Source organism: Cibotium barometz, chromosome 25 (assembly GCF_041138505.1).
Source record: "Cibotium barometz isolate CiBa-2024 chromosome 25, ASM4113850v1, whole genome shotgun sequence".
Lineage (NCBI taxonomy): Eukaryota > Viridiplantae > Streptophyta > Polypodiopsida > Cyatheales > Cibotiaceae > Cibotium > Cibotium barometz.
In genome coordinates this window covers 52,424,165-52,450,961 of record NC_141070.1, presented here as the reverse complement: position 1 = coordinate 52,450,961, position 26,797 = coordinate 52,424,165, and the positions used below count along the sequence as shown (strand labels likewise).

Below are 26,797 nucleotides of genomic sequence, written 5' to 3'. Positions count from 1 at the left end.
TTAGGCACTAAAGTAGATTTCTCAACAGCTTTCCATCTAGAAACAAATGGACAAATTGAAGTTACTAATAACATTATCTTAGATCTACTTAGAGCCTATGTTGCCCAACAACCTAACTCATGGGATAAGTACATTCATCTTCTTCAATTTGCTTACAATAATACTCCTCATTCTGCTGGTCGAGCTCCTTTCGAAATTGTATATGGAAAACCCTTGCCTATTCCGGCAAGTAGACTTTCTCACAAAATTGAAGTTGCTGATAAATTCACCATTGATTTTATGACCATTCTGAATGACGTAAAACATTCCATTGCTCATGCTCAAGAAAAGTATGTTAAGCAAGCAAATCGTAAACATAAAGCTATATCATTTGAACTTGGAGACTATGTACTTTTGAAAATTAAAAAACGCCGACTTAAAAGTGTGGAAAAATTCCCAGCTGTTAAGCTTGCACCAAGATTTTATGGACCTTTTAAAGTGATCCATAAAATTAATGATGTTACATACAAACTTGAATTACCTTCTCATTGGAACATTCATAATTCATTTCATGTGAGCTTACTAAAACCTTTCAAAGAACAACTTCCCACTCATCCATTGACCATCAAATTACACCAACCCGAACTGGAAATACATAATAACTTTCAAAAATCATCCTTGTGAGTGAAGATGCAAGATGGGTGCCTGAGAAATATTTTCGTGCTTTCCCTGAGATCCTCCGTTCTTTTCAACAAACCGACAATTGAGGGTAATTGCAAACTCAAGCAAGAGAGAATGTTATGGGAATATATTTTAAGCCCTCTTAAAAATATTATTCTACTCTCTTAGATAATTTGGGGATGCTTGGATTATCTTTGCGTCATGCCAAATTATGTTAATATTATGGGTGATACCATTATAAATATTAATACGTTTGGTGGTTATTGACGTATGCTTGGGGTCTCCAATGTTTGTTTCAGTTGGTTCGTATATAGGGATGATTCTCGGGTTACTTACGCCTAGCAAATATGCGTGTGATGATGGTTTGTATGCTTATGGAATATTTATTTCACCAATTTATTGTTGGTTATTTTATAGGTGAAGAGGATTCCGAGGATTGAGGAGAAGTCGTACCAATTTATTACTTGACACACCATTTTTGTAAACAAGCTTGTAAATACATGTGCTAGCTTGTCCACATTTTGATTTATTTTGTATAGTTTATCAAGCATAGACTTGATCCTTAATATTTGGTAAAGCGTGATATGCTTTAAACCCAAGCCTCAAATTATGGGCACTCTATTTTTGAAGATAAGAGAGTGTCGTGCAAGAAAAGCACCACTTTTTGTATTTTTGGAGGCTATGGCCTAATTTGGAATAAAATATCTCGTAAATACTCATGTGTGGGGGAATTAGGCCACACACACATGAGGGGGGATGATTGTACCCAATATTGGAGTCGCATCTTGTGAGCTAAGTATTTTCATGTGATTTTGAATATTTTAATCATGGTCATGTGATGTTTGATGAATTCTTGAATTTAAATGATTTTCTTGCAAATTATTTGATTTCTATTCTCCTTAGAAATTTAGATCCCGTGACAATGTTATTCTATTTCTCTTGTCTTATGCTATGCTATGCTCTTTGATATCAATTGAATTCAAGTCTTTGTTTTAAATTTTGATGTATTTTGTGAGTTTTTAATTATTTCTTCAAGAAGTACAAAAGAGTCTCGTGTGACAGGCAAAGCGCGTTATAGTTATGCGGGAGTGGGACTATGGCATTTTCTTTTCCTCCACAGGTCTCTCACGGGATCATGATGCTTCTGAGTGGTTGAAATCACCTTACATATTGGGGTGATTCTATTCTATTCAGGCTTATAGCCGTGATTGTGATTGTTGTATGCCAAAAATGTTTTAAAAATAGTGATTCTATTCTATTCCGTTTCGAACTTAATTTTACCAAAATGTTAAAAAAATAGTGCTGCTTTGAGCCAGCTCTTCTGCCACGTGGCGTGTGGCGGCCACGGTGTCACGTGCGAACGTTTTTGCCCCTTTCATCTCTTCTTTCCGTCGTCGTTCAAAGCACACAGCTGGTGAGAGATGGGGTACCTGGGAACGGCCTTCCTCAACATCTCGCCCTACGCCTTCTCGGCCATTGGGATTGCCATCGCAATCGGTGTCTCTGTTCTGGGCGCCGCATGGTACGCATCGAACACCCTCACTTCAATTCTCCATTAACAGGCTGAATCGAAGGTACCCTCTCTTTCTTGGCCCGCAGAAAAAAGCACAGATCTGGCTTATTGATCCTAAACTTGTTTACATGGCTACACCTGCGTGGGCATCCGCCTTAGGTTTCGCACGAACATTCCCTTTATCTTTCTTGCTTGGCATTCCTCGTATTCATGTTGCAAGCAGAAAAACTGCATGTTTGGTGTAGATGCATATATGGCATGGCTAAACAGGGTTTGGGCTACTCTAATGGTTTGAGGGCTGCATAGATGGATGCCACATGGCATCGAGGGCTTCTGATCATGCTTTTTCTGTGAACAGGGGGATCTACATCACAGGCAGTAGCTTGATTGGAGCAGCCATCAAGGCTCCAAGGATCACTTCAAAGAACCTGATAAGGTGATCACATTGTTTTTGTAATAGAAGTCACATAAAATATGCATGTTGCGAATATTGATGACACAAAACATAACTGCTTAAGAACTTAATCCTTTCAATTTTGTCTCATTTTATTGTGATTTTGACCTCGCTGATAGTTAGACCTAAAAAATGTTCCTGTAGGGGGTGGTGAGGGGAGCTTTTCCTAGATCCCTAGGATACCTGCATCACCCTATTCCGAGGCTTAGTTTGTCACCTGTTTTGTGTGTGCGTGCCACTTTCTGCATCTAAAGCTGGATTGCTTGGCATACGCCTGGACTTTGTTGTGTTCATGCTGATGTACATGGTGTTCTGATGTTATTTGCTAGTTGCGTGGTGTTCCATGTTGTCATGTTGCATATGTTTGTTATACTTTCAGAGGTGCATGAATCAGCTTTTTGATTCCAGCATGGTGTTCTGATAGGGTTGGTTCTCAAAATGACACTCTTTATATTATAATGTCTTACTATGGAGTAACTGAAATCGGGGAATATGTCTGGAAGCAATCATCTTGAAAAAAAGCGATGGTGCTGGTCCATGCTTTGTAACACTCTTTGTAATGCCGTGTTAACCATTTACGGTTTTGGAAGGCAATGTCCTCTTCTAGATTTGCTTCTTCTCTTCTCCTTCTTTCTTCTCTTTTTTCTCTTCTTGCATATCTAGGCATTGCAAGCAAGTGGCTTGGAGCTTTCGGTGAGCATACAAGCCACAGTTTCATATGTCCGCAATGTATGGTATATGTTTGGGCTATTCAGCTAGTCGACTTGGAGGATTTGGCAGTAGATAGTCAGCGCATTTCGAACAAGCATGGACACTTGTTTAGTGCCAATTTGTCTGAGGAGTTGCCTCCATCACGGCCCGAGAACCACCACATTGATCTCATTCCTGGTGCAGAGTCCTCGTCTCGTACCTGATACCGCTCCTGAGATCACAGAGATCAAGCAAAAGTTGGAGGAAATGTTGGCCAAAGACTTGATCCGTCCGTGGAGCTCCGATTCTCTTGATCAAGGAGTATGCATCTGGGTGTCGACTACTAGGCGCTCAACAAGCTCACTATCAAAAACAAGTTTCCATTGCCCCACATGGACGACTTGTTAGATCAGCTCGTAGGGGGAAGTGGTTTAGTAAGCTAGATCTGAAATCCGGATACCATCAGGTTCGCATACATGAGATTGAATTTTAGATGACGGCTTTCCGGGCCTCGTTCAGTTTGTTCGAATTTCTTGTGATGCCATTTGGGTTAACGAATGCCTCAGCTACCTTTAGTAAGATGATATCAACATATAAGACAATCAAGCAGAGCAAAGCATCCTGAGAAAAGACAAAGAGATTGTTGTCTGTAAATCAACTCTGGAATCCAAGGGAAAGAAAGAATGAATCGATCGTATCATACCACACCTTGGGTGCCTGATTCAAACCATAAAGGGCTTTGTGTAATTTGTACACCTTACCCTCATGTCCGGCACCTTCTCATGTAAGTCACTGTTAAGAAAGGCAGACTTGACGTCTGTTTGGTAAATGAGCCAGTGCGCATGAGCAGGAAGAGCAAGAACTGTCTGGATGGTCTGCAGGAGCAAAAGTTTCCTCATAATCCACACCCTCAATCTGAGAGTACCCCTTCGCAACCAATTTGGCTTCATGTTTGTCCAAGATCCATAAGCATGAAACTTGGTCTTAAAGACCCACTTCACCCCAATAACCTGTCGATGCAAAGGTAAGTCCACAAGCTCCCATGTACAATTCCTCTCAATGGAATCAATCTCGGCCTTCATGGCTGCCCCACCACTCCGGAAGAGCAAAAGCCTCTTTAGCTGTAGTAGGCTCATATGACTATATCATTGTACTCATCAAAGTGAGGCTACAAGAATGACGAAGCCACTGTAATCTCCGTGCCTGTGTCAAAGATTGTGCTGAAGAACTAGCAAGGTGATGAAGTTCCATATTGGAGAGATGAGAATCACGAATAGTGGTTCCAGCCATCGTGGAATATCCTCCGTTGCAGAGGAGGAGGAGGAGGAGCAGGGGAAGGAGGGGATGGAGAGGCAAGGGGTAAAGAAGTTGATGGTGGACAAGGTGGTGGTGGAGTTGGGGTGGCCGAGGAAGAAAAAGGGACCTCGATGATCAGCTCGGGATGAGAGTGAGAATCATCTGATGAGGGTTCAACAAAGTGAATATCGCGAGAAATCACCAAGGATTGCGACTCCAGATCCCATAATCTGTAAGCTTTGGAATGAGAGCTATATCCAAGGAATTTGCACTTCCTGGACCTGGGATCAAATTTGGATCTTTCAGTAGTCATGTGAGTAGTATACCCACTATTAACCACCCAATCCATAAGACGTGAGGTGGAAGGAACAAGAGAGTCAAAGAGAAGCTCCTCAATACCGATGAAGACAGTCTCCTTGGTGGAAGAGGATTTTTGAGTTTGGTTGGTGGATGAAGAGGTTTGATTGGGAGTTTTCTTCGGAGAACCACCTTCTCTTTCTTCTTGCGGCAATCAGGCTGAATGTGACCTTTGAGACCACAATAATGACAAATAAGCTCCTTGTGAGAGGGATCGTTGGCAGATTTGTGGTCACCTTGGTTGCTCGTGGAAACCTTGGACTGCCATTTGCTTTTGCCCTTAGCCTGAAGAAGGGTCTTGGAAGCACCTTGTGTAACTTGGTTGAACACAATGCTAATCAATACACTTAAATACACTAAGATTTGATGGACACTTGCTCAAATACAAGAAGTAAATTGCTGAATTGGCAAGAGACACACAATGAGCCGGAACGGCCGACCCCTCCCTCAAATAAAGTATATTGATCTTAGGAGAATCAAGTACATATTGTCATGGGCATTTCTGACCAGATTTCCATACCAATGCATATGAATACAGTTTTGCTAACAAGTGGTGGTCGATGTAGACTTGCAATCCACACTACCCTCTCAAGTGCCCATGTTCCCTACCATGTGCTCTCTATTGTTCCACCAACACATGGTAGCAACAATCTGCAAGAGAGCACGTAGGACAAGAGAACACTACACAGGGTATGTGATCTTGTAATCCGGTTCCTCCCTTCTGCGACTTGCTTTCATATTTAAGCTTAAAAGCTTACCAATTGCAAGTAGAGTCGATGACGGCGGAAGTCTTCGCAATGGAAGTCCTTGGAGTGAAGAGATCTTCGATTTGTCGCATTTCTTCACGACAAAAGTCTTCAAGAGGATGAAGGGAACCTTGGGAAAGCTTCCCCTATGGTTCAACTTGAGAAAGGAGGGCTGAACTTAGGGTTTTCAGCAAAAAGACCAGAAATTACAGCAATAAAGAGAGTTGTTTTGCTGAATTTCAGTCATTGGGAGTGTGTAGGAGAGTGATTAGCATCTGGAAACACTCTTGGAAGCTTGAGAAACACCTTAGCAAGCTTGGATTTGGAGTTGGGAAGAAGAAAGCGTAGAAAATGCAGCCCAACAGCCCTCATGAAGGAGGCGCCAATCTCTAGAGAGAGGAGTGAGGTGGTGAGTTGTCCAGTGTAGGTGGCAGGCAGGTGCTTTGTGGAGCAAGCTAGAGTGGACACATGGCTGGTTACTCCCTTTGTACAAAGGGGATAAGGTCTGGGTGGTGGACATTGGGTTATGTCCTTTCTGCAAAAACACGCCGTCCTTCAAAAAGCACACGCCTGCAGCCACCTATCCGAACAGGATAACACCAGCAGCCACCCGTACCAAATAGCGTGCAGCTGCCTCCTGTATTAGCTGTCGTACAGCTGTCGCTTGTACTAGCTGTACCTGTCCGTACACCTGTGCATGCAGTCGTACACTTGTACCTGCAGTCGTACACCTGCCTGCGCCGCCTGAATCTGTAACTGTAGCCACCTGACTTGCAGCTTCCGTACACCGTACCTGCAGTATCCGTGCACTGTACCTGCAGCAGTCGTACACTGCACCAGCAGTATCTGTACGCTGTACCTGCAGCAGCGGTACAGATCTGCATGAGCTCTTCTGTGCGCAGCCAACAACCAGCAGCCAACATATGCAGTCGACTTCTCCTCTCTTCCACGCATGAGAGCTAGCACGCTTCCCAAAAAGCTAGAGAGAGAGAGTTGTGGACCTCCAAAAGTGGAGTAGCATCTAAAAATTACCCTAGGGGCCTCCCAATGTTTTGAAACCTTTATAACATTAATTTTTGGCCAGCAAAGGTTATAAAACCTTTTTAATTAATGTCTCTTTGCCCCCTTCACACTTGGGGTTGTCCACACATGGGCTTCCTTTTTAACTCTAATCTGATGCCATTCACACTGTCCACCACGTCCCCGTGCACACCTGCATACTGTCCAGAGAAAAACACAGGGTCGTGACACCACGGATGGTGTATTTGCTTTATTAGAATGATGTGAATCTGAAAAGAAAATACATAATTCTTGACCTTTCTTGGCTGGGAAATCCTTGCCCTTGACCTTCAGTACTCCACCCCTTTGCTTAGCAACTCCCTTGGCTTGTCTAGCCCTTGATTTGCTTGAGCTCTTGGTGAATAATCAGATGAATGAATGGGATTACTGTGAAAATTCAGCAATAAATGCTGAATTAAATCCCATAAAATGCCGCGTTTTTCCCTATCAAGCTGAAAGGTGATGCGCTTGCTTCGAGAGTGCTGGGCACAGCCTTTGCACACATTCCAAGGGCTAGGCAGCCTGTATGGGCTGCCCCATACTTGCCCTACAGCCATGTAAAGGCTGTAAACTCTTGGAATTTGCCTCATTCTTGCCCTAGGGCTGTCCTACAGCCCCTCCATGGCTGGTGGGTTCAGCCTGGGCCTTCCTGGCCCTCATGGGGGTGGTTCCACACCATTCCCATGCCCACACTAAGATCCGGGGTAGCCCTATGGGCTGGCCCCTTGTTCTAAACACTAACTACTCAGTGATCTGGCATCCGGTACCATACCAGATACACAGAATCACTGACATCATTCTAGAGGGAGACTCACAGCGCGGACTGGCACTGTTTCATGTGCAAGACAGTGCACACCTGACCTTGGACTCATGTGTAGGATAATGCACACCTGACCTTGGAATCTTCTGTACAGAAATGTCTACGTGGCATCCAAGTGCGGGATGCACATGACACGTGGCTACATAACTGGCAGGTCCACTTCCTATTTCATCCTTATGGCGATGACAAAAAGATTCAATTGGCAGCAGGTTTCCTCTTGGGCAAAGCTTTGCTCTCGTGGAAAGAACTCAAACCTAAACCAACAACCTGGGCACAGTTTGAAGAAGTCTTCAAGACTCAAGAAGGAGGTTGACTATGATATAGGTGTTGAGTTTGCTAGTTTGACCATGACCTCGCAGAACCTCACTTATGAGGTTTACCTTCAAAAATTTAGAGACTTGCAGATGAAAGCTACGAAGATGGATTCTACTACTCTTTTGGGTTTCTTCGTAGCAGGTTTACCCGACTTGCACCGTTTACAGGTCTAGAATAACAAATGGAAAACTTTGGACAAGGCCATTCATTCCGCACGTATCTATGATGATACGATGGTCTTTTCCAAAACCAAACACATAACCGAGCAGGGGAACAAGCACAAAAGAAAGTTCTCCACGCCGATGGCTAGCACGACAGAAGAAAAGTCTTCGGACCAATCTTCGAAGAATTCTACTTCGACTCCAATGAAGAAAAACCGTCTCCTCAAGGCTTTAAAGCTCAAGGAGGAGGGACGTTGCTTCAGTTGCGAAGAAAAAGGAGACATCTGTAACGAGTGCCCGAAGAAGAAGGATGCTAAGACCAACGTAGGACCCAAGGCGAAGGCAGCCAACCAATTGTCTTTGACATGTACTTCAATCACTGTACTTTCTCGCTCTAATTCATGTTCTGATTGTCTGTTCAACTCTAAAGATTTTGGTTTGCACAATCTTCTCCAAGTTTATGAAGAAGTGAATGGCCATAGAATCCACATTCTTCTGGACCCTGGAAGCTCACATAACTTTGCTAATTACAAACTTGTGCAAAAATTGGGTCTGGACACGACGCCTAGTGATTATACCTATGAGGTACGGGTCGGCAAGTGTGGAATCGAAAGGTGGAGAAGCTACCGATCCGAATTCAAGACTATAAAGATATTATGGAGTGCTACGTTATGCACCTAGAGCACGTAGACTTGCTATTAGGGATTGACCTGGATTCATCTAGGTATATATATTGAGTGGTTTAAGACCCTTAAGGTCCAGATAAATTGGTCTAGTCATATTTTTTCTTTTGAACATAAGAACACCCAGTGTTGTATTCTAGGTGATTACATACATCTCTCTGACTCGTTTCAAGATGTATTTCCTAAGGAGCTACCATCGGGCTTACCACCCGAAAGGGCAGTGGATCATCGTATTGATCTAGTCCTTGGTGCTCAACCTGTTAGCATTCCGCCTTATAGGATGAGCTAGGTTGAGGAAGATGAGTTGGCTAAACAACTCGCAGATTATTTAGTAAATTACCTTGGGATGCGTCTATGTTACTTAGGAGAAAGAAGGACAACACCTGTGACCTGTCGAATGTGTGTAGATTACAAGAGACTGAACAAAGTGACAATCAAGAACCACTATCCTCTCCCTAGATCATATGACCTGATTGACCGTTTAGTCGGAGCGAAGTATTTCACAAAGATAGATTTACGTACGGGCTATCACTAGATACGTATTCATGAAAGGCACGTCGAAAGAACCGCCTTTCGGACTAGGTGTGGCCATTACGAGTTTCTCGTATTACCTTTTGGGTTGACCAATGCTCCAGTCACTTTCCAGCAAATGATGAACGATCTTTTTCGTGAACATTTAGGGAAGTTCGTGGTGGTGTTCCTAGACGATATTTTAGTTTACAGTTGTACTCTTGAGGATCATGTTAGGCATCTCACGATTGTCTTGACTATTTTAAGACAGAATCGATTGTATGCTAAATTTAGTAAATGACAGAAATCATTTACTTGGGACACAAGATCACACGAGACGGATTGAGCATTGACTATGATTGAGTTCACAAGGTTTTGGTTTGGCCGATACCGCAGATAGTGAGACAACTTCGTTCGTTTCTCGGTTTTGTTGTTTTTCTTCGGAAATCTGTGCGGGAGTACTCTCCGCTCACACTATCGATGATCGACTTGTTGAAAGGTCGTGGACGTAAGTCGAATCAGTCTATTCCTTGGAATAACGATTTGGATATGGCCTTCAGACTTTTGAAAGGTAAAGTCAAGGAAGCCTCTACCTTAGCACTACTCGATCCTAGTCGGCCTTATGTTCTCGAGACTGATGCGAGTGACTATGCGATGGGGGCTGCTCTATTCCAAGATGGTAGACTTGTTGCTTTCAAGAGTCGAAAGCCGGATGACACTCAATCTCGTTGGCCAACCCTTGAGAAGGAGCTTTACGCTATTATTTACACTCTTAAGGTTTGGAGGCATTATTTATAGGGCTCCAAGTTTGTGGTATTGACTGATCATCAGTCAATCAAGTATGTGTGTGATGCGGATGATTTGAGAGGACGAAAAGCTAAATGGGTAGAGTTAATGTAAGATTTTGATTTTGAAATACGCTATTGAAAGGGATTTATGAATAGTGTAGCAGATGCGCTTAGTTGGATCAGAGAGGTGAATACTGTCGTTCACCGAGATTTCCACTAACTTATTTCACTCATTGAGAGGGCTGAAAGAGTGCACAGAGCGGAAGCAAGATAGGCACTAGAGTGTGCTGATCTGAGAAGTGCAAGAGAGAGATATGAAGCAACTATGTTGAATATATTGCAATGAAAGCAATCCTGAGCAAGAGACATAAAGGTCTCATAAGTGAGGGATACAAAAGATGACCAAGCTATGACAAAAGTGAAGAGGCTAGCCCACCTATATATAGGTCATGAAGGGCTGGCCGACTGGAGCACAAGACCTGGCCGACTGGACAAATAATATGGCCGACTGGAAAAATACCAGAAAAATGGGAAAAAAATAGGGGTGGCCAACCCACAACCAAGGGCCATAAAAGGGATCAAACATAGACACAATACATGGGTAGAATATGGGGATGAATATGCTAACACCCCCTCTCAGCACCAGATGCTGAACAAACTCCGAAAAGCCGAAGAAGTCATCCTCTGTCAAAGACAAAGAATGCAGCAACAACAGGTACCAGGAAAGCTCCACAAGCAATCTTCTCAACAACTCAGCTGCAAAAGCAATAGAACAAGCTGCCAGGTACACTGCTCCTCTACTAGAAGAAAACAACCATGTAGGCTGCGTCGTGCTGCTCCAAATATCGGTGCCAAACCCAAATGTAAACAGTGTCACAAAAATCCCTAGAAGCCTGTAGCTCCAAGAAGATAATACCCTCAAAAGAAAGAGTCCATCTACTCCAACACTGTACCAAGAGTAGCCAAATGTTGTACAATAGCATCCTCCTCGAAGGTCGGCATCGCTAGATGTAAGAACTCAACTGCTCCCTTTGAAAAGTGATGTCGGGACTCCACAAGCCCAACTAAATTCAAATCCTAATCCTCCAAGCCCCGGAAGTACCATTGTGCCCCAGGCACGGTCACAGACACACCTGACCACAATCCAGAATCCTCACATAGAGTAAGGGAAATAGGAACATTCACAGTAGTGGTAACTAAAGTAGTAGTAGCCTCAATAGCATCACACAGCGTAGAAGCAGGCTCCTCCATAGAAGGCAAAGGGACCAGCAACACATCCTGGTCACTGGTTGTCGAAGAAAGAGTCAGAGGTGAAGCAATAGGAGACAAATCCCCCTCAGAAGCTGTGAGCAAAGATAGCCCACTATCTTCCTCAAACATTACCAGAGATATCATCCTGGCAAGGAGAAGTATGCACAGAAACTGAAGGCAAGGCAACAGGAGAAACAAACTCCTCAGATGCAGTGAGCAAAACTAGCCCACTTTCTATGTGTGGTAGTTGCTTTGTGAATATGCTGTAAGAGGGTGCAAGAGGGAACGACATCAACTAGGACTGTAGCTCGGGCTCTCCTCAAGAAAAAAAAAACGCACAATCTCGGAAGAAGTGTCCACCACAGGTACCAAGGTTGCCACCAAAACTAGAACCACCACAAGACTCCCTCTGCAAAAGGGAATGTCCACTGGAGAGTAAAACACAACCAAAGAGGGGCTGCAGTCCTGAAAAAACAGGCCGCCTAGTTCCGAACTCCAAGAAGGAAGAAAAACACTGATTCCAAGCTGTAAGCGATGAAGCCAAAGTGAAGGGAAGGCAATCAACAGCAACTGTCCAGAAAACGTAGCATCCAGAGGGCTGCAAATCTGAGAAAAATGCAGAGGTGAAGGGGCTGTAGATAGGACACAATCTGGGGCAGTAGAGGGAATTGTTGAACCGGGAGCGATGATACCATGAAAGAGTGCACAGAGCAGAAGCAAGATGAGCACTAGAGTGTGCTGATCTGAGAAGTGCAAGAGAGAGAGAGAGAGATATGAAGCAACTATGCTAAATATACTGCAATGAAAGCAATCCCGAGCAAGAGACATAAAGGTCTCATAAGTGAGGGATACAAAAGATGAACAAGCTATGACACAAGTGAAGAGGCTAGCCCACCTATATATAGGTCATGAAGGGCTGGCCAACTGGAGCACAAGACTTGGCCGACTGGACAAATAATATGGCCGACTGGAAAAATACGAGAAAAATGGGAAAAAAATAGGGGTGGCCAACCCACAACCAAGGGCCATAAAAGGGATCAAATATGGACACAATGCATGGGCAAAATATAGGAATGAATATGCTAACAAGAGCTTTGCAAGACTGATAGTTATTTTGGTCCATACTGGCAGAGGATCCAGGACGAGAACTCATTGGTTGACCAAGACTCAATGACTGAGCAGTCTACCATTCAGGCTGCAAGTGGCCAATGGATGATTCAGAATGGTTTACTTTTCCGTAATGACAAAATTTGTGTACCATAGCTCCTGGACATTAGGTCCAAGATTCTTAAGGAGTGTCACGACACCCCTTCTGCCTGACACCTCGGGGTACACAGGACTTTAGCTTTAGTGAAACACACTTGCTATTGGCCAAAGATGAAAGGGTACGTAGAAGATTGTCTTCAAGTGTCAGGTTTGTCAAGCAAATAAAGCTGAACGCTTTAGACAAGCTGGGATGTTGCATCCTTTGCAAATCTCAGGTAGTAAGTGGAAAAGTATTTCCACAGATTACCAAGAACACGTCAAGGCCACGATTCCATTTGGGTTGTGGTGGACCGCTTGACAAAGATGGCTAGGTTTTTACCTACACGGAAGATTGTTACAGCTACGCAATTAGCAAGGTAGTTTATCGAGCAATTATTTAGACTGTACGGTTTACTGCAGGACATAGTCAGTGATCGGGACTCTAAGTTTACCAGTGACTTTTGGAGACTTGTTTTTGAGAAGTTGGAAACAACTTTGAATCTGAGTTCCTCAGATCATCCTCAATCTGATGGCCACTGAAAGGGTGAATCAGACTTTGAAGGACATGCTTCGTGCATCTGTCTCCAAAAGACAGGGTTCATGGGAAGATTATCTTCCTATGTTAGGATTTGCATATAACAGTACTAAGCATACAAGTACAGGTTTTAATTTTGTTATGCTTATGTACGGATTTCAACCTAGATCACCTGTTACCGTGGGATTTTCCGGACTCCATACTTTTTTGCAAGATATGCAAGAAATGTTACAAGATGTGAAGGAGAAGTACTCAAGATAGAGACATTTTATTCTAATAGACATCGTTCACCGAGAGAGTTCTCTGAAGGAATGATGGTGTATTTGCGAGTTCCGAAAGATTCCGAGACTTTACGGGTAGGTCGATCTCCGAAATTATCCCCTAGATATTGTGGATCATTTCGGGTTACATGCCAGATTGGTTCAGTTGCATATTAATTGGACTTGCCTTCTCATGTGAAAGTTCATCCCGTATTTCATGTCAGTAGACTTAAGGAAGTACTGGGTGGAACAGACCAGGCAGTTACTTCTCAAGAAATTATAGATATCGAGGATATGACATTTGTGCCACACGAACCGGAAAAGATTCTTGGATTTCGTGAAAGACGATTGCGGCATACGCTACTTACGGAATACAAGATCAAGTGGATGATTGGCGAGCTGGGCCAGGGATAGATTGACGGGTAGGTACCCTAGTGTGGATGGGCGGTTGCCCAAGTATGGACATCCAGTGACCGGCCAAGAGCCTATAAAAGGGTGGCCAAGGTTAGCCAGTTGGTCATAGAGTTTCGCGAGTCTTTGCGAGAGCTCTACGATCAGGAGCCTGGATCTAGTGTAGACGTGCACCTGCTTTATGCAGCCGAGGTCGGCAACAGTCTCGAGGCTCGCGAGGGTAGCTCCGTGGCGGTATGTGACGTCACGGGGTAGAGATTGGTTGGTGTGTCTTGCTAGTTAGCTCAGCTCGTGGCTCGGTGGTGATGAGGAGAAACAGAATTAGAGTTAGAGTTCATTCATGGGAGACATACACAGAGAAGCAAGGGAGAGAGAGAGAGAGTTGTGGGGATAAGTCAACTCATGAGGCATGAGTTTGTGACTCCCCTATCACACATGTATATTGCACTAGTACACATAGTGCACTTAGTACATTAAAAGTACTAAGTGTACTATGTACTATAACTTATGGGCTTGTACACACTATAAGGGTGGGCATAACGCCTTTACCCCAACAACCTCCCACTTGAAGGCAAAGTGCCCTTAAGTAAAGGAAAAGAAAAAAAATCAGCATGTACATGATAATATACAAGGCCATATCAAGGCTGAAAATGGCCTCATCCAATGCCCATCAAGTGTCTGCAATGAGCAAACCGCTCCGGAGGCAAACTCTTCGTCACAGATCAGCCGGGTTGTCATCCGTATGAATCTTAACAAGCTGAATTTGCTTGTTCTCTATCACCTCTCTGATGAAGTGATACTTTACATCCACATGCTTCGTCTTTGCATGAAAGACAGGGTTCTTTGCCAACTGGATGGCACTCTGACTGTCACAATGCAACAATGGAATATCCCCTGTATAGCCCAAATCAACCACTAACCGAGATAGCCATAATGCCTCCTTGCAAGCCTCTGTGGCTGCAATATACTCGGCCTCTGTAGTAGATAAGGCAGTGCACTTCTGCATCCTGGATATCCATGACACAGCACCTCCTGTGAATGTAAATACATAACCGGTAGTAGACTTTCGGTTATCTGGATGACCGGCATAATCCGAATCCGTGTAACCATGCACTAATGCATCCTGTTTGCCAAAGCAAATGCACAAATCCTGTGTGCCCTTCAGGTATCTCATGACACCTTTCACTGCTTCCCAATGCTTCTTGCCAGGGTTGGCCATGTATCTAGAAACCACTCCCACTGCAAATGCAATGTCCGGCCTAGTAGCAACCATGGCATACATGAGACTGCCACAAGCTGAAGCATACGGAATCTTGGCCATATCAGCCCTGTCTCTATCCGACTGTGGGCTGTTCATAGCACTGAGTTTCACATATGGAGGCAAAGGAGTACTAGCTTTCTTCCCCCCGTCCATATTGAACCTCTGCAAAACTTTGCCAATGTATTCCTTCTGAGACAAATACAACACATGCTGATTTCTGTCCCGAAGTATCCGCATACCCAAGATGTGATTTGCATCACCCAAATCCTTCATATCAAAGGTTTCATGCAGCCTCTTCTTCAAAGCATCCATCTCTTTACGAGATTTCCCGGCAATCAACATATCATCAACATACAAAATGAGAATCAATAGACTGCCATCCAAAGCTTTCTTGGTGTACAAGCAGTGATCAATGTCACTTCTCCTGAATTTCTGAGATTTCATGAATGTATCAAATTTATGATACCATTCTCTTGGTGCCTGTTTGAGCCCATAAAGACTCTTTTTCAGCTTGCATACAAGCTTCTCCTTTCCACTTACTGCATAACCCTCTGGCTGCTGCATATATATCTCCTCATGGAGATCACCGTGAAGAAAAGCAGTCTTCACATCCATCTGAATCAAGTCCAGATCATCATGCGCAACCAAAGCCAACACAGCTCTAAGTGTGGTCATTTTGACCACTGGAGAGAAGATCTCATCAAAGTCCACACCATATTCCTGTTTAAAGCCCTTAGCCACTAACCTGGCTTTGTATCTTGGCTTTGCATCTGGTGCAACTTTAAGCCTGTATACCCACTTGCATGGCAAAACCTTCTTGCCTGCAGGCAAAGACACCAACTTCCAAGTTCCATTTTTATGCAGAGAATCCATCTCTGACTTCATGGCACGCTCCCATAGAGCCTTGTCTGCCCTCTGTAAAGCCTCTTTATAACATGAGGGCTCCCCACAGTCAGTAAGCATCAAGTAGTCAACCCCTGGAACAAACCTGTCAGGGGCTCTGGAGGGTCTAGTGGACCTCCGTATCCAATGACCATCATTTGCAGGTTGCTGTCCAGCCTGCATATCACCCATTGGTGGCTCCTGTTCCATGCCATAAGGCTGAAAAATCATGCCCGGTATCTCCTCTAACTGTGGTATATCCATAGGGATATCTTCTGCCATCTCTGGCTGTCCATTTGGACCATTTTCAGCACCATTTAAGGGCTGGTTTTCCTGCTGTAATGGCTGATTTACAGCCCTTTGTTGTTGTCCATGATGTCCATCATCATCAAAGATGACTCTGCCAGGCTCCTGTTGCCTTGCAGGCTCCTTATACATGCATGTTTCATCAAAAATGACATCATTGCTGCGTATGATCTTTCTATTCATGGGATCCCAAAGTCTATACCCCATTTCACCTCTGTCACCATATCCTAGGAATATGCATTTGTGAGACTTAGGATCAAGTTTGGTGCGCATTTCCCTACGTATGTGCACGTACGCAACGCAACCAAACACTCTCAAGTGCTTGTATGACGGAGGCTTCCCTGTCCATACTTCTTCTGGCACTTTCCCACCAAGCCTCGTGTTAGGTGACCTGTTTATAAGGTGAACGGCTGTCATAACAGCTTCAGCCCAAAAACCATGAGGTAATGCAGCATGTGACAACATAGAACGGACCTTCTCCTGTATGGTCCTGTTCATCCTCTCTGCTGTCCCGTTTTGTGGAGGATCATAAGGAGTAGAGAGCTCCCTCTTGATGCCTTTAGCATCACAAAAGTCCTGAAACTGTTTGGACATATACTCTCCACCATTGTCGGAACGCAAAGCCTTCAGTGTTTTGCCAGTTTGATTCTCAACAAGAGCAACAAACTTCTGAAACACTGAGAATGTATCACTCTTCAAACGAAGAGGATAGACCCACACCTTGCGTGTGGCATCATCTATAAATGACACAAAATATTTTGCCCCTCCCAAAGAAAGCTGAGGCATCTCACATACATCTGTATGCACAAGCTCTAACTGAGCATCTTTCTGTCCAAGAGCTTTCTTGTGGGGGCACTGTAGTTGCCTACCATATATACAATGCTCACAAAACTGAAAACTTGAAAACTTTAGAGAAGGCAAGTAACCCAAACGAGACAATTGCTCCATTCCTTTGACACTCATGTGTCCCAACCGGCTATGCCACATAGAAATTTCCGGCAGCTCGGTTGCATTTACATTAGCATGGTGACAAACACCTGCATGCATAAAGTAAAGAGTGTCCACCTTAGAGCCTCTGGCAACAACCAGTGAGCCCTTACTAATTTTCCACTTTCCACTACCAAATGTGGTAACATAATCAACATCATCAAGCTGTCCAGTAGAAAGCAGATTCTTCTTGATCTCAGGCACATGCCTGACATCATGGAGCATAAGCTGTGAGCCATCTGAAAATACAAGCCTCACATCACCTCTGCCAAGAATCTTGCATGCATGGTTATCACCCAAATAAACCACTCCTTCATTGCCAGCAGTATACATGACAAACAAGTCTCTGCAACCTGTGACATGAAAGGAGGCACCTGAATCAATGATCCATGAGTGCATACCATGACCACCTGTAAGAAGTGAATGGGCATCAAGTGAAGACGTAAAGAGGACCTCATCCTCACTGCCACCTGCATGTGATACATTGATTTCTTCGATCTTGACTCCACTTTTGCCCTTTGGCTTTACATCTTTGGCTTCATCTTTCTCTTTGTCTTTGCCTTTTCCCTTTTCCTTTTGATCATTTTTCCATTTGTAGCATTGCTTTTTGATGTGTCCCTTCTTGCCACAATAATGGCATTCCAAATCCTTTTTGGAGCGAGACTTGCTCCTTCCCCTTTCTTGGCTTTTACCCCTTTGCTGGGATCTCCCACGTGCATTCATTGCATTGGACTTTCCAACAGAGTTGTTTTTCCTGTTCATCTCTTCTTGAAGAAGAGCACCCTCAACATCTGCATATGACAGCATAGCATGCGAATTGCTAGTGGCTGTCCTGAATGTGTCCCAACTCTCTGGCAAAGTGCATAACAAAAAAGTGGCTTTGAACTCATCGTCCATTGCCAACTTTTGATTGATGACCTGGCTGACAATACCATTAAACTCATTTAGATGGGCTGTCATAGAAGCCCCTTCCTTCATCTGAAGGCCTATGAGTTTCTTCAACCAATACACTTTGCTTGAGGCACTTTGTTGGGCATACAAGTCCTGCAATCTCTGCCACATTCCCCAAGCTGTCTTCTCTTCACGAATGCTGAAAAGTAATGAGTCTGACACAGACAACATGATAGTAGATCTTGCCAGCTCATCCATATCTTCCCACTCTTCAGCTGTAAGAGAAGCGGGCATCACACCCCTTTCTTTGATAGGCTTGTGCTGCTTTTTCTGAAGCAACACATTGTAGCACTGGGTTTGCCAAATATCATAATTCTGCGAGCCTTCAAGCTTCTTGATGTGAAGCAATGAAGAGCTCTCACCTGTGGTTGCCATAGCAAAATGCAACCTGTCAATGCCTGACTCCCTGCAAATGTGCAAACACTGCACCCAAGATGTGCAAACACTGCACCCTAAGCACACAAAGTGCTCACAAATGTTCTCCCAAGCTTTATCTCCCACTGCGGAAGCAAGAATGCAACTTTTCTCCCACTTTTTGTGATGAAAACACCAAAATCTGGTTGCTGCAGATTTTGGACAGCACCTCGAATGTGCTCTTTTGCCCTTCCAAAGTACTGTACAGCAGTACCAAGTGCTCAACTGTAATGTACCAAACCTGTACCGGCAATTTCAGCAGCTGAAATTGAATCTTTTGGTCACTCAAAACAGTGTACAGCCATGCCAAAACTTGCACAAAGCTGTGCCAAATCTGTACCAGCAGGTACAGTAGCAATAAATGCTCTCCTGGCTGTCCAAATGAGTAAAAATCAGACTTTTACAGTCCCGAACACTGCATAAAACAGTCCGGAACAGAAATTGGGCAAAAGCCCCTTGACTGCAAGCTGATTTCTGAGGATTCAAGGCATAAATGGCTTGCCTGCTGCTTTGCCAAGCTCAACAAGCATACGAACTTGAAAAACCCCTTGATTTGAGATCAATTTCTGATCATACATGGTACATTGATGCACATGAAGGCATCCAGAGTGTTCACGATGCTTCCCCCTGGCCACATATACATCAAATACATGAAAGCCCCTTGATTTACAGGCACATTGAGTGCTTGTAAGGCATCAGCACATTATCCACAGCATCAAATGCGATCGCCTGCATGCAAATCAACCAAATCGGCACAAAAGCCCCTTGATTTGCACTGCAATTTGCTGCAATTTTGCCCAAATGTGCGATTTTTCACATCATACAGCATGTATGAGTGCTTAATTGCACAATTACATCAAAAGCCCCAAATTTCGACATCCAATTTCCTGCAAATTGATCCTGATTTGACCAATTTCCTGCAAATTTATCCTGATTGTGACCAATGTCACCCAATTTTGCCAATTTTGCTCAAAAATTGAGCAATTGGGCACCTGTACCTGCTCAATTGCTTGAATTGATAAGAAATTCCCAAAATATTGAAGGCAAATACCTCTGAAATTTCTGATTTTTCTGAGTTTCTTGACTTGCAGGCTGAGATGGAGGCGGTGGCGGCGACTTCGGTGCTGGGCAGCTTCTGGAGTAGCTGGGCAGCCACACCTGGCTGGCTATGGAATGGGGCTTTCTTCGTTTCCACACTTCCCAACGTCCCTGGCGTCGAAAGCAGCAGCAAATCCTCGTGAAGTGTGTAACGCTACACGACTAGGCGATGGCGAATACGTCAGGCGGGCGGCGCTAGGTGACGAAGGCACCCGAGTAGTCGACAAGCATACACGTCGACGGGCTCCTCCTGGCCTTGGCTTACGGCACGCTGGTACACGCACCTCAACAGCGCTCACAGACTCTTCTCACGGCTGTTGACGCTGCGACTACTCCACGTTCGCCAGCTTCACGCTGTTCGCCTGGGTTCGCTACGATGCGCCTTCGCTCGTTGCCTCAGCCACGCTACACGCTGCTTTGTCTAGCTTCGCCTAGTTATGTTGACGCCCAGCCTACGGCTGCTGCCTTCGCTCGCTATGCTGCCTTCGCCTAGTAGCACTGTGTTGATGACGCTTCTCACCAGCGATGGCCCTCCCTCTAGCGCCAAGCTTGGCCAGACCTCGTGACTGTTGGGCAGCCCACGCTGGTTGGCTGGGCAGAGAAAGGCGACCAAAAAAAAAGAAGAAGGCAACCCTCAGATCAGAATTCAGCACGACCAGTACGACTGCTCCAGGGCTCTGATACCAGTTGATGAGGAGAAACAGAATTAGGGTTAGAGTTCATTCATGGGAGACATACACAGAGAAGCAAGGGAGAGAGAGAGAGAGTTGTGGGGATAAGTCAACTCATGAGGCATGAGTGTGTGACTCCCCTATCACACATGTATATTGCACTAGTACACATAGTGCACTTAGTACATTAAAAGTACTAAGTGTACTATGTACTATAACTTATGGGCTTGTACACACTATAAGGGTGGGCATAACGCCTTTACCCCAACAGGTGGAGACATCCAAGACTTGTGGGCTTTGTCCAGCTGTCATGGTTGGGTGGTGAGTCAGGCCTGCATCCTCTTCACATTGTTTGGCTTTGTTTTGCAGGTTTCGAGTCGTGTTTCAGGATTTCTCTACGAGGAGATCTGTGGGGATTTGACACCATGATATCATGATAGAGTGTGCACAAATGGAAGACAAGGGAGCAGTAGAATGTGCTGAACTGAGAGTTCAAGAGGGAGAGATATGAAGCCAAAAGGTTGAATATACTGCAGTGAATACAATCCCGAGCAGAAGACCTAATGAGACAGAAGACCTAATGGCCTCATAAGTGAAGGATACAAAAGGGAGCAAGTGTGTCAACACGTGAACCATACAACTCAACAATGAAGATATGGAATGGGAGAGGCCAGCCCACCTATTGATAGGTAATGAGCTGGCCGACTGGACATCAACACCCGACCTGGGAAAAATACCAAGAAAAATAGGAAAAATAAGGGTCGCTAGCACACAATCAGGGGCCATAAAAGGGAACAAATATGGGCAGCATATGGGGATGAAATGCTAACAAGGAGAACATGTTTCGTCTCCAACAAACCTTCCTACAACAAATGTTCTAATGTCTAGGGATTGATACAATGTTAGATACATAGATGTTCTAACAAGTGATACATATTTGGATACATTAGAGGCCTAATATCCATAGGATTAATACAAATCCTGGTTGGAGGTTGCCTTTACAATGTTAGGCCAATTGATCCTTGGTAGCAAGAGTAGTCTAAAAGGCCCAATCAGAGTCAACCACAAGATTAGCCTCTTCTGCTGAGGCCTCCACTTCATCTTCTTCTTGATTATCTTCAACAATTAAAGCTTTGTTCTTTTACTTAAAAAACAATTCTCTTCTCTATGATTTTTCTTACCACAGAATCCATATCCATTATTGGTTTTGTTGGTGAAGCCCTTGGAGAAATTATTGGTGTTGGTGTAGTCTTTCTGCTTAATGAAGTAAGCCTCTCCTTCATTGAAGATTGAGCTCTTTTGTTTGATCTTTCTTTCCTCCTCTATGAGAGAAGCTTCAATATCCACCAATTTTGATGTCGGTAGATTGGTAAGAGTGGTAACAATGTTGCTATACTCTTTATCTGGAAGACTTTTAAGTAAAATTGCAATTGCAATGTCTTCATCAATGGCAATCTTGATTCCTGCCAATTGTGTCAGCATGCTTTTCATTGAATTCAGACGTGAAGCAAGAGAGTCCTCCGGATTCGTTTTAGTCCAGAAAACTTTATTAACAAGCTAAACTTGGAACACTTTCATTGTGCACCAAACACTGTTTCAAGATGTACCCAAGCCTCATGTGATACATTGATGGGTGTATGAGTCACTTCACCTCAAGGCTATGATAGCAAGAGCCTTCTCGTCTTTGACCATCCAAGCAACTTCTCCTTCCCGAGTTGTTGGCTTCTTCTCTTTTCTGTTTACCACATTCCATATTCCTTTTCTCATAAGGGTGAATTTGATGTTTGTCTGCCAAGTGTAGAAGCATTCTCTTTCAAATTTATTTATTTTGACTCCATACTGGAATGGAGATTAGAGAAGGACTTATCTTTGAGATAAACACTCTCAGGGCAGTGTCTAATCTCTTTACAAAGTTAAAAATCACTCAACACAATTCCTCCCTTGATCGAAAACTTTGTAGTTGGAATGCCCCTTCTCAAGGAAATACTTTGTTCACAATTTGGATGCTCAATAAAAACTGAAAATAAGGACCATCTTGAGAATTTGTATGTAAAGACTTTTTACATATCCAAATGACAAGTTGTTCTGGCGAAGAATCATTTGAAGCAGCGAGATTTGCTATTGGTCAGTGTGGATACCACACAACAAGGAAAGAAAGGAAACATCAGGTCAAGGATCTGTACAGTACATATCGGAACTCCATAATATAAGAAAAGGTGGGGGCCCTTGAGTGTGTTTTGGACTGTATCTCTCCCCCCTTCTCTCTAGTACACTACAATAATTGCACAGCGAACGTAGTAATTTAGGTGAAAGGCTTCCGTATGTGACCTTTTGCTCCACTTTTTTTTGGCAGTATTATCTTTTGTGAAGCTGTTGCAATCTATGGAGTCATTGTTGCAATTATTCTCCAAACAAGGCTGCAATCTGTGGAGCAGGCATACACGGCGGATTCCATGCGTGGAGGATATGCAATCTTTGCTTCTGGAATCATTGTTGGTTTTGCCAACTTGGCTTGTGGGTATGCTTCTCTGATCTAGGCTACATGATATTCCTACAGTTGAACTTCATGGTTAACTGTCTGTTGGTTTTATGAGAGCTTAGCAATCCAATCTTTGATGTCGTTGCATGGTAGTTCCTTACAGATGAGCCTGACTTCTGTGTTGTCTTTGGTTAGGATCTGTGTGGGCATCATTGGGAGCAGCTGCGCCCTGTCGGATGCTCAAAACTCCTCACTTTTTGTGAAGATATTGGTCATAGAGATCTTTGGAAGTGCACTGGGTCTCTTTGGTGTGATTGTTAGCATTATAATGTCATCTCAAGTGACATGGACGACTTCTTCATGAGAAAAGAAGCCCATGTTATAGGCGAGTCATTTAATTTTTGTGGATGCTTGGATATCAGCATTGATACCTTTGAAGATGGGCCTCTGAGCCATGAGTTGCTTCGATAAGCTTTGTTTGACTTAATGTTGTGCCAGCCTGCAAGCAGAGTCTATAATGAGAAAGTCACATTGTACAATCGTTCTTTTGTTTCAATAAGACTAGTCCTGTTATAATGGATGTGCTCTAATTCTCAGCAATTCAGCAAAACAATTGTAATCTCTGTACTTCTCGTGTATGCCCCGTATTTCTCTTTTCCCTTGGCCTCGTGATGTTTACAGATCGGCTCAAGATATTCTCCTGTTTCCTTGAGAAGTAATTAAAGCTAGAAACTACTATGCCTTGAGTATGATTCGAGGATGAGTTTTTGATAATTTTGCAAAATTGAAAGTGTTTTGCTGAAGGATAGAAAGTTAGTGACTCCACCTTGTGAAGTCTCAAACAGGGTTCATCCGGTATATTTCATATCTAATTGAACTTACTATTTCCGCTCTTTTCTTGTTACATTACTGTATATTCAAGTGTCCGGGTGGTTCAAATCGCTTGGGCAAAGGTCAACCGACTATCTGATAACTCCTCTCGTCTAGAATGCCATGTTTGAGCCAGCAACACTTATAAGCAATAACTAACTTGCTACAGTGCTCCACTGCTATATCATTGGCTGCCAGCACACGTGCAGTAGTTTCATTAGTAAACCAGGTATGCGCTAAAACCCGCCAATACAGGACTCTAGTGAATTCTTACCATGTTATGTGTAACCACCTTCTCACAGTGATCCAAATGGATGAAACCGAGAGTCTTCATAGCAGGATTTCTGTCTTGCATCTAAGCCCACACTATAGAAGAATCCTTCACTCAAAGAAATGCTCATTGCTTAACCATAATTTACCAGATTATGGAAAGACTTGGGAAACCAAAGGACCTTGCCAACGTGTTAGTATTTAGAATAGCATTACAAATATCTTGTGATTTTATTTTATTTTATTTTATCATTCTTAAAGGAAACCCACCATATGGCGTGGAGGTAATCGTTCATCAGGCTACGAAAGGGATGATGATTCAAGATATTGAGCTTTATATATCATGAAATGAGTAGGCACTTCAACTCGTGTCTATCATAACTGCTTCAACTCATGTCTGTCATAGCCATGCTAGGCATGCTAACTGATCATGCACACACCAACATAAGAATGGCCTACTAATAAGCTGGCAGTTGTGTAGGCCAAGGCCCATGCTTTGTGGGTTTTTTTTTTGGTGAAACGTGGCTTCTAATATTTGATACTATGTGAGGGCTATGGATGGACTTAGTGTGCCAAGCCCCCTTCATGTTAACCCACTCATGGTATTTTGAAATCCCAGGAATCAATGTTACAAACCAACTAGTTAACCTTGATGTAGCCGAAGCACTCCTAAGATTCCACGTCAGGCTTAACATTAATTAGCATACAAGGAAACCTACAAGGCCCTCCACCTGGTAATCTCAATATTAATCTTGGTCATCTTTATTTTAAGGTCTACAATCTCAACCTTTAGATGGTGTATAAGTCATTCAAGGAAAATCAAATTTGTTCTCTTCTTTTACAAGGCAACATCTCAACTGCATGCTCATTTACCAAAAATGTGATAATGAGATTTGCAAAGAAAAACAAGGAGATCTGAATAAGAAATTGATGACAAATAACTCCTTGTCTAAAAAAGGTGGGGACACGCTCCTTAGATAATTTGGCAAACATCATAGAAAGAAACCTCTTTTTGAAAGCTGATTTTTTTCCAAACGAGTGTACCCATTGAATATCAATAAACTCCTCAATGATTTCCCACATGAAATAGGCACATGTAAAGGAATGGATCTTGAGTTGAATAATCACCAATAGGGTTCCAATTATTGTCTCTAAGCTTAGTCCAAATTTCATAAAAATTTGGGTCTGTATCATAGGATTCTCTCATAGGAACAAATGGTTGACTTTGAATAACAAAAATGTTGTGAATACTCGGACGTCTACTTAAAGCATCTGCCATAACATTTTCTTTGCCTCCCTGGTTGATATTGAATCATGGGTTGGAAACTTTGTATAAATGAAGCCCATTTGATATGTCGATCAGAAATCAATGGTGGTTGAGTCAACAAATGACGAATACTTTGTTGGTCTGTCTTAATTAAGAATTCAGATCCCATTAAATAATATTTCCAAAGTCTTAAAGCATGGACAACTGCAGCTAATTCTTTGTCATATGTACTGTAATTTATTTCTGCTGGTTTAAGCTTATGACTTTCATAAGCAATTGGATGTCCATCTTGCATAAGAACAGCACAAAAGCCTTGTCCACTAGCATCAATAACTACAACAAAGAATGGTCGTTGAAAATCTGGTAATGTAAGAACTGGTGCATGGGTCAAGACTTTCTTAAGTTCAGCGAAAGAATGATCCTGTCGACTAGTCCAATCAAAATGTCTAGCTTTCTTAAGAAGTTCAGTCAAAGGATGTGCAATATATGGAAAATTTCTAACGAACTTCCTATAACTACATAATCCAAGAAAAGATAGGAGTTCGTGAATATCACGTGGTTTAGGCCAATTAGTAATGCTTTTGATCTTTTTGGGATCTACTCGAATACCATCAGTAGAGACAATGTGTCCTAGATATTCAACTTCTTCTTGGAAGAATTTGCTCTTTTCAGGATTGACATAGAGTTGATTCTCTTGAAGAAGTGAGAATACTTTTTCTAAATGTTGTTCATGTTCTTGACGATTCTTACTGAAAACTAAGATATCATCGAAAAACACTACAACAAAGTTTTAATATTTCAAGAATATGCTATTCATCATTCTATTAAAAGTAGCGGGAGCATTAGTCAAACCAAATGGCATAACTAAAAACTCATAATGGCCAATTTGGGTCCTGAAGGCAGTTTTGTAGATATCTCTTTCATCCATTCGAATCTAATGATAACTAGACTTTAGGTCGATCTTGCTAAAGACTCGGGCTCCTTTAAGTTTGTCTAGCAAGTCATCTACTCGAGGTATTGGATATCGATTCTTAACAGTAATTTTGTTTAGTGATACACAATCTATATGTACCACTCTTCTTTTTAACGAGAAGAACTGGAGCACCAAATGGAGAACTACTAGGTCGAATCAATTCCTTATCTAATAGTTCTTTGACTTGTCTTTGAATCTCCTTTTGTTTAAGCATGTGAACTCTATAAGGAGCTTTACATGGCGGTGAGCTACCAGGAATTATTTAAATTTTATAGTCTTCTGGACGAGGTCTTGGTAAGCCAGGTGGTAAGTCGTCTATAAAGCAATTAGAGAATTTAGAGATGTAAGGGTCATGAGACATATTTGATTTGGAGTCATCCTTGGCAGTAAGCTGGTTGACTAAAATAAAAAATGTTTTCTCCTTTTTCCCTACAGCCCTTTTTGTTTGAGTATGAGTAAAAAATGAGCCTAACTCACCTTTGTTTTGGCATTGAAGACAAATTTCTTGGTCATCTTTTATTAACCACATGGTATGGGTGTCATAGTCAATATGGGGGTTATGCTCATGTCTCCATGGCATACCTAAGATGACATCCACACTTTGTAAAGGTGCC

At 43.0% G+C, this 26,797-nt stretch overlaps 1 protein-coding gene across 3 annotated transcripts; it reads left to right on the top strand.

The window, feature by feature from the left end:
- The first annotated feature begins 2,009 nt into the window (after positions 1 to 2,009).
- On the top strand, positions 2,010 to 23,535 carry LOC147624719 (V-type proton ATPase subunit c''2-like). Of its 3 annotated transcripts, none has more exons than XM_086819753.1 (5): positions 2,010 to 2,182; positions 2,532 to 2,609; positions 22,434 to 22,540; positions 22,678 to 22,842; positions 22,999 to 23,535. In XM_086819753.1, exons 1-5 carry the CDS (start codon positions 2,082 to 2,084, stop codon positions 23,064 to 23,066), a joined length of 519 nt encoding a protein of 172 aa, XP_086675879.1. In that variant the 5' UTR covers positions 2,010 to 2,081; the 3' UTR covers positions 23,067 to 23,535. The 3 variants fall into 3 exon arrangements, with proteins under 3 accessions (XP_086675879.1, XP_086675878.1, XP_086675880.1); XM_086819752.1 differs by having other exon boundaries at positions 22,431 to 22,540; XM_086819754.1 differs by lacking the exon at positions 22,434 to 22,540 and having other exon boundaries at positions 2,025 to 2,182.
- Positions 23,536 to 26,797: the final 3,262 nt, after the last annotated feature.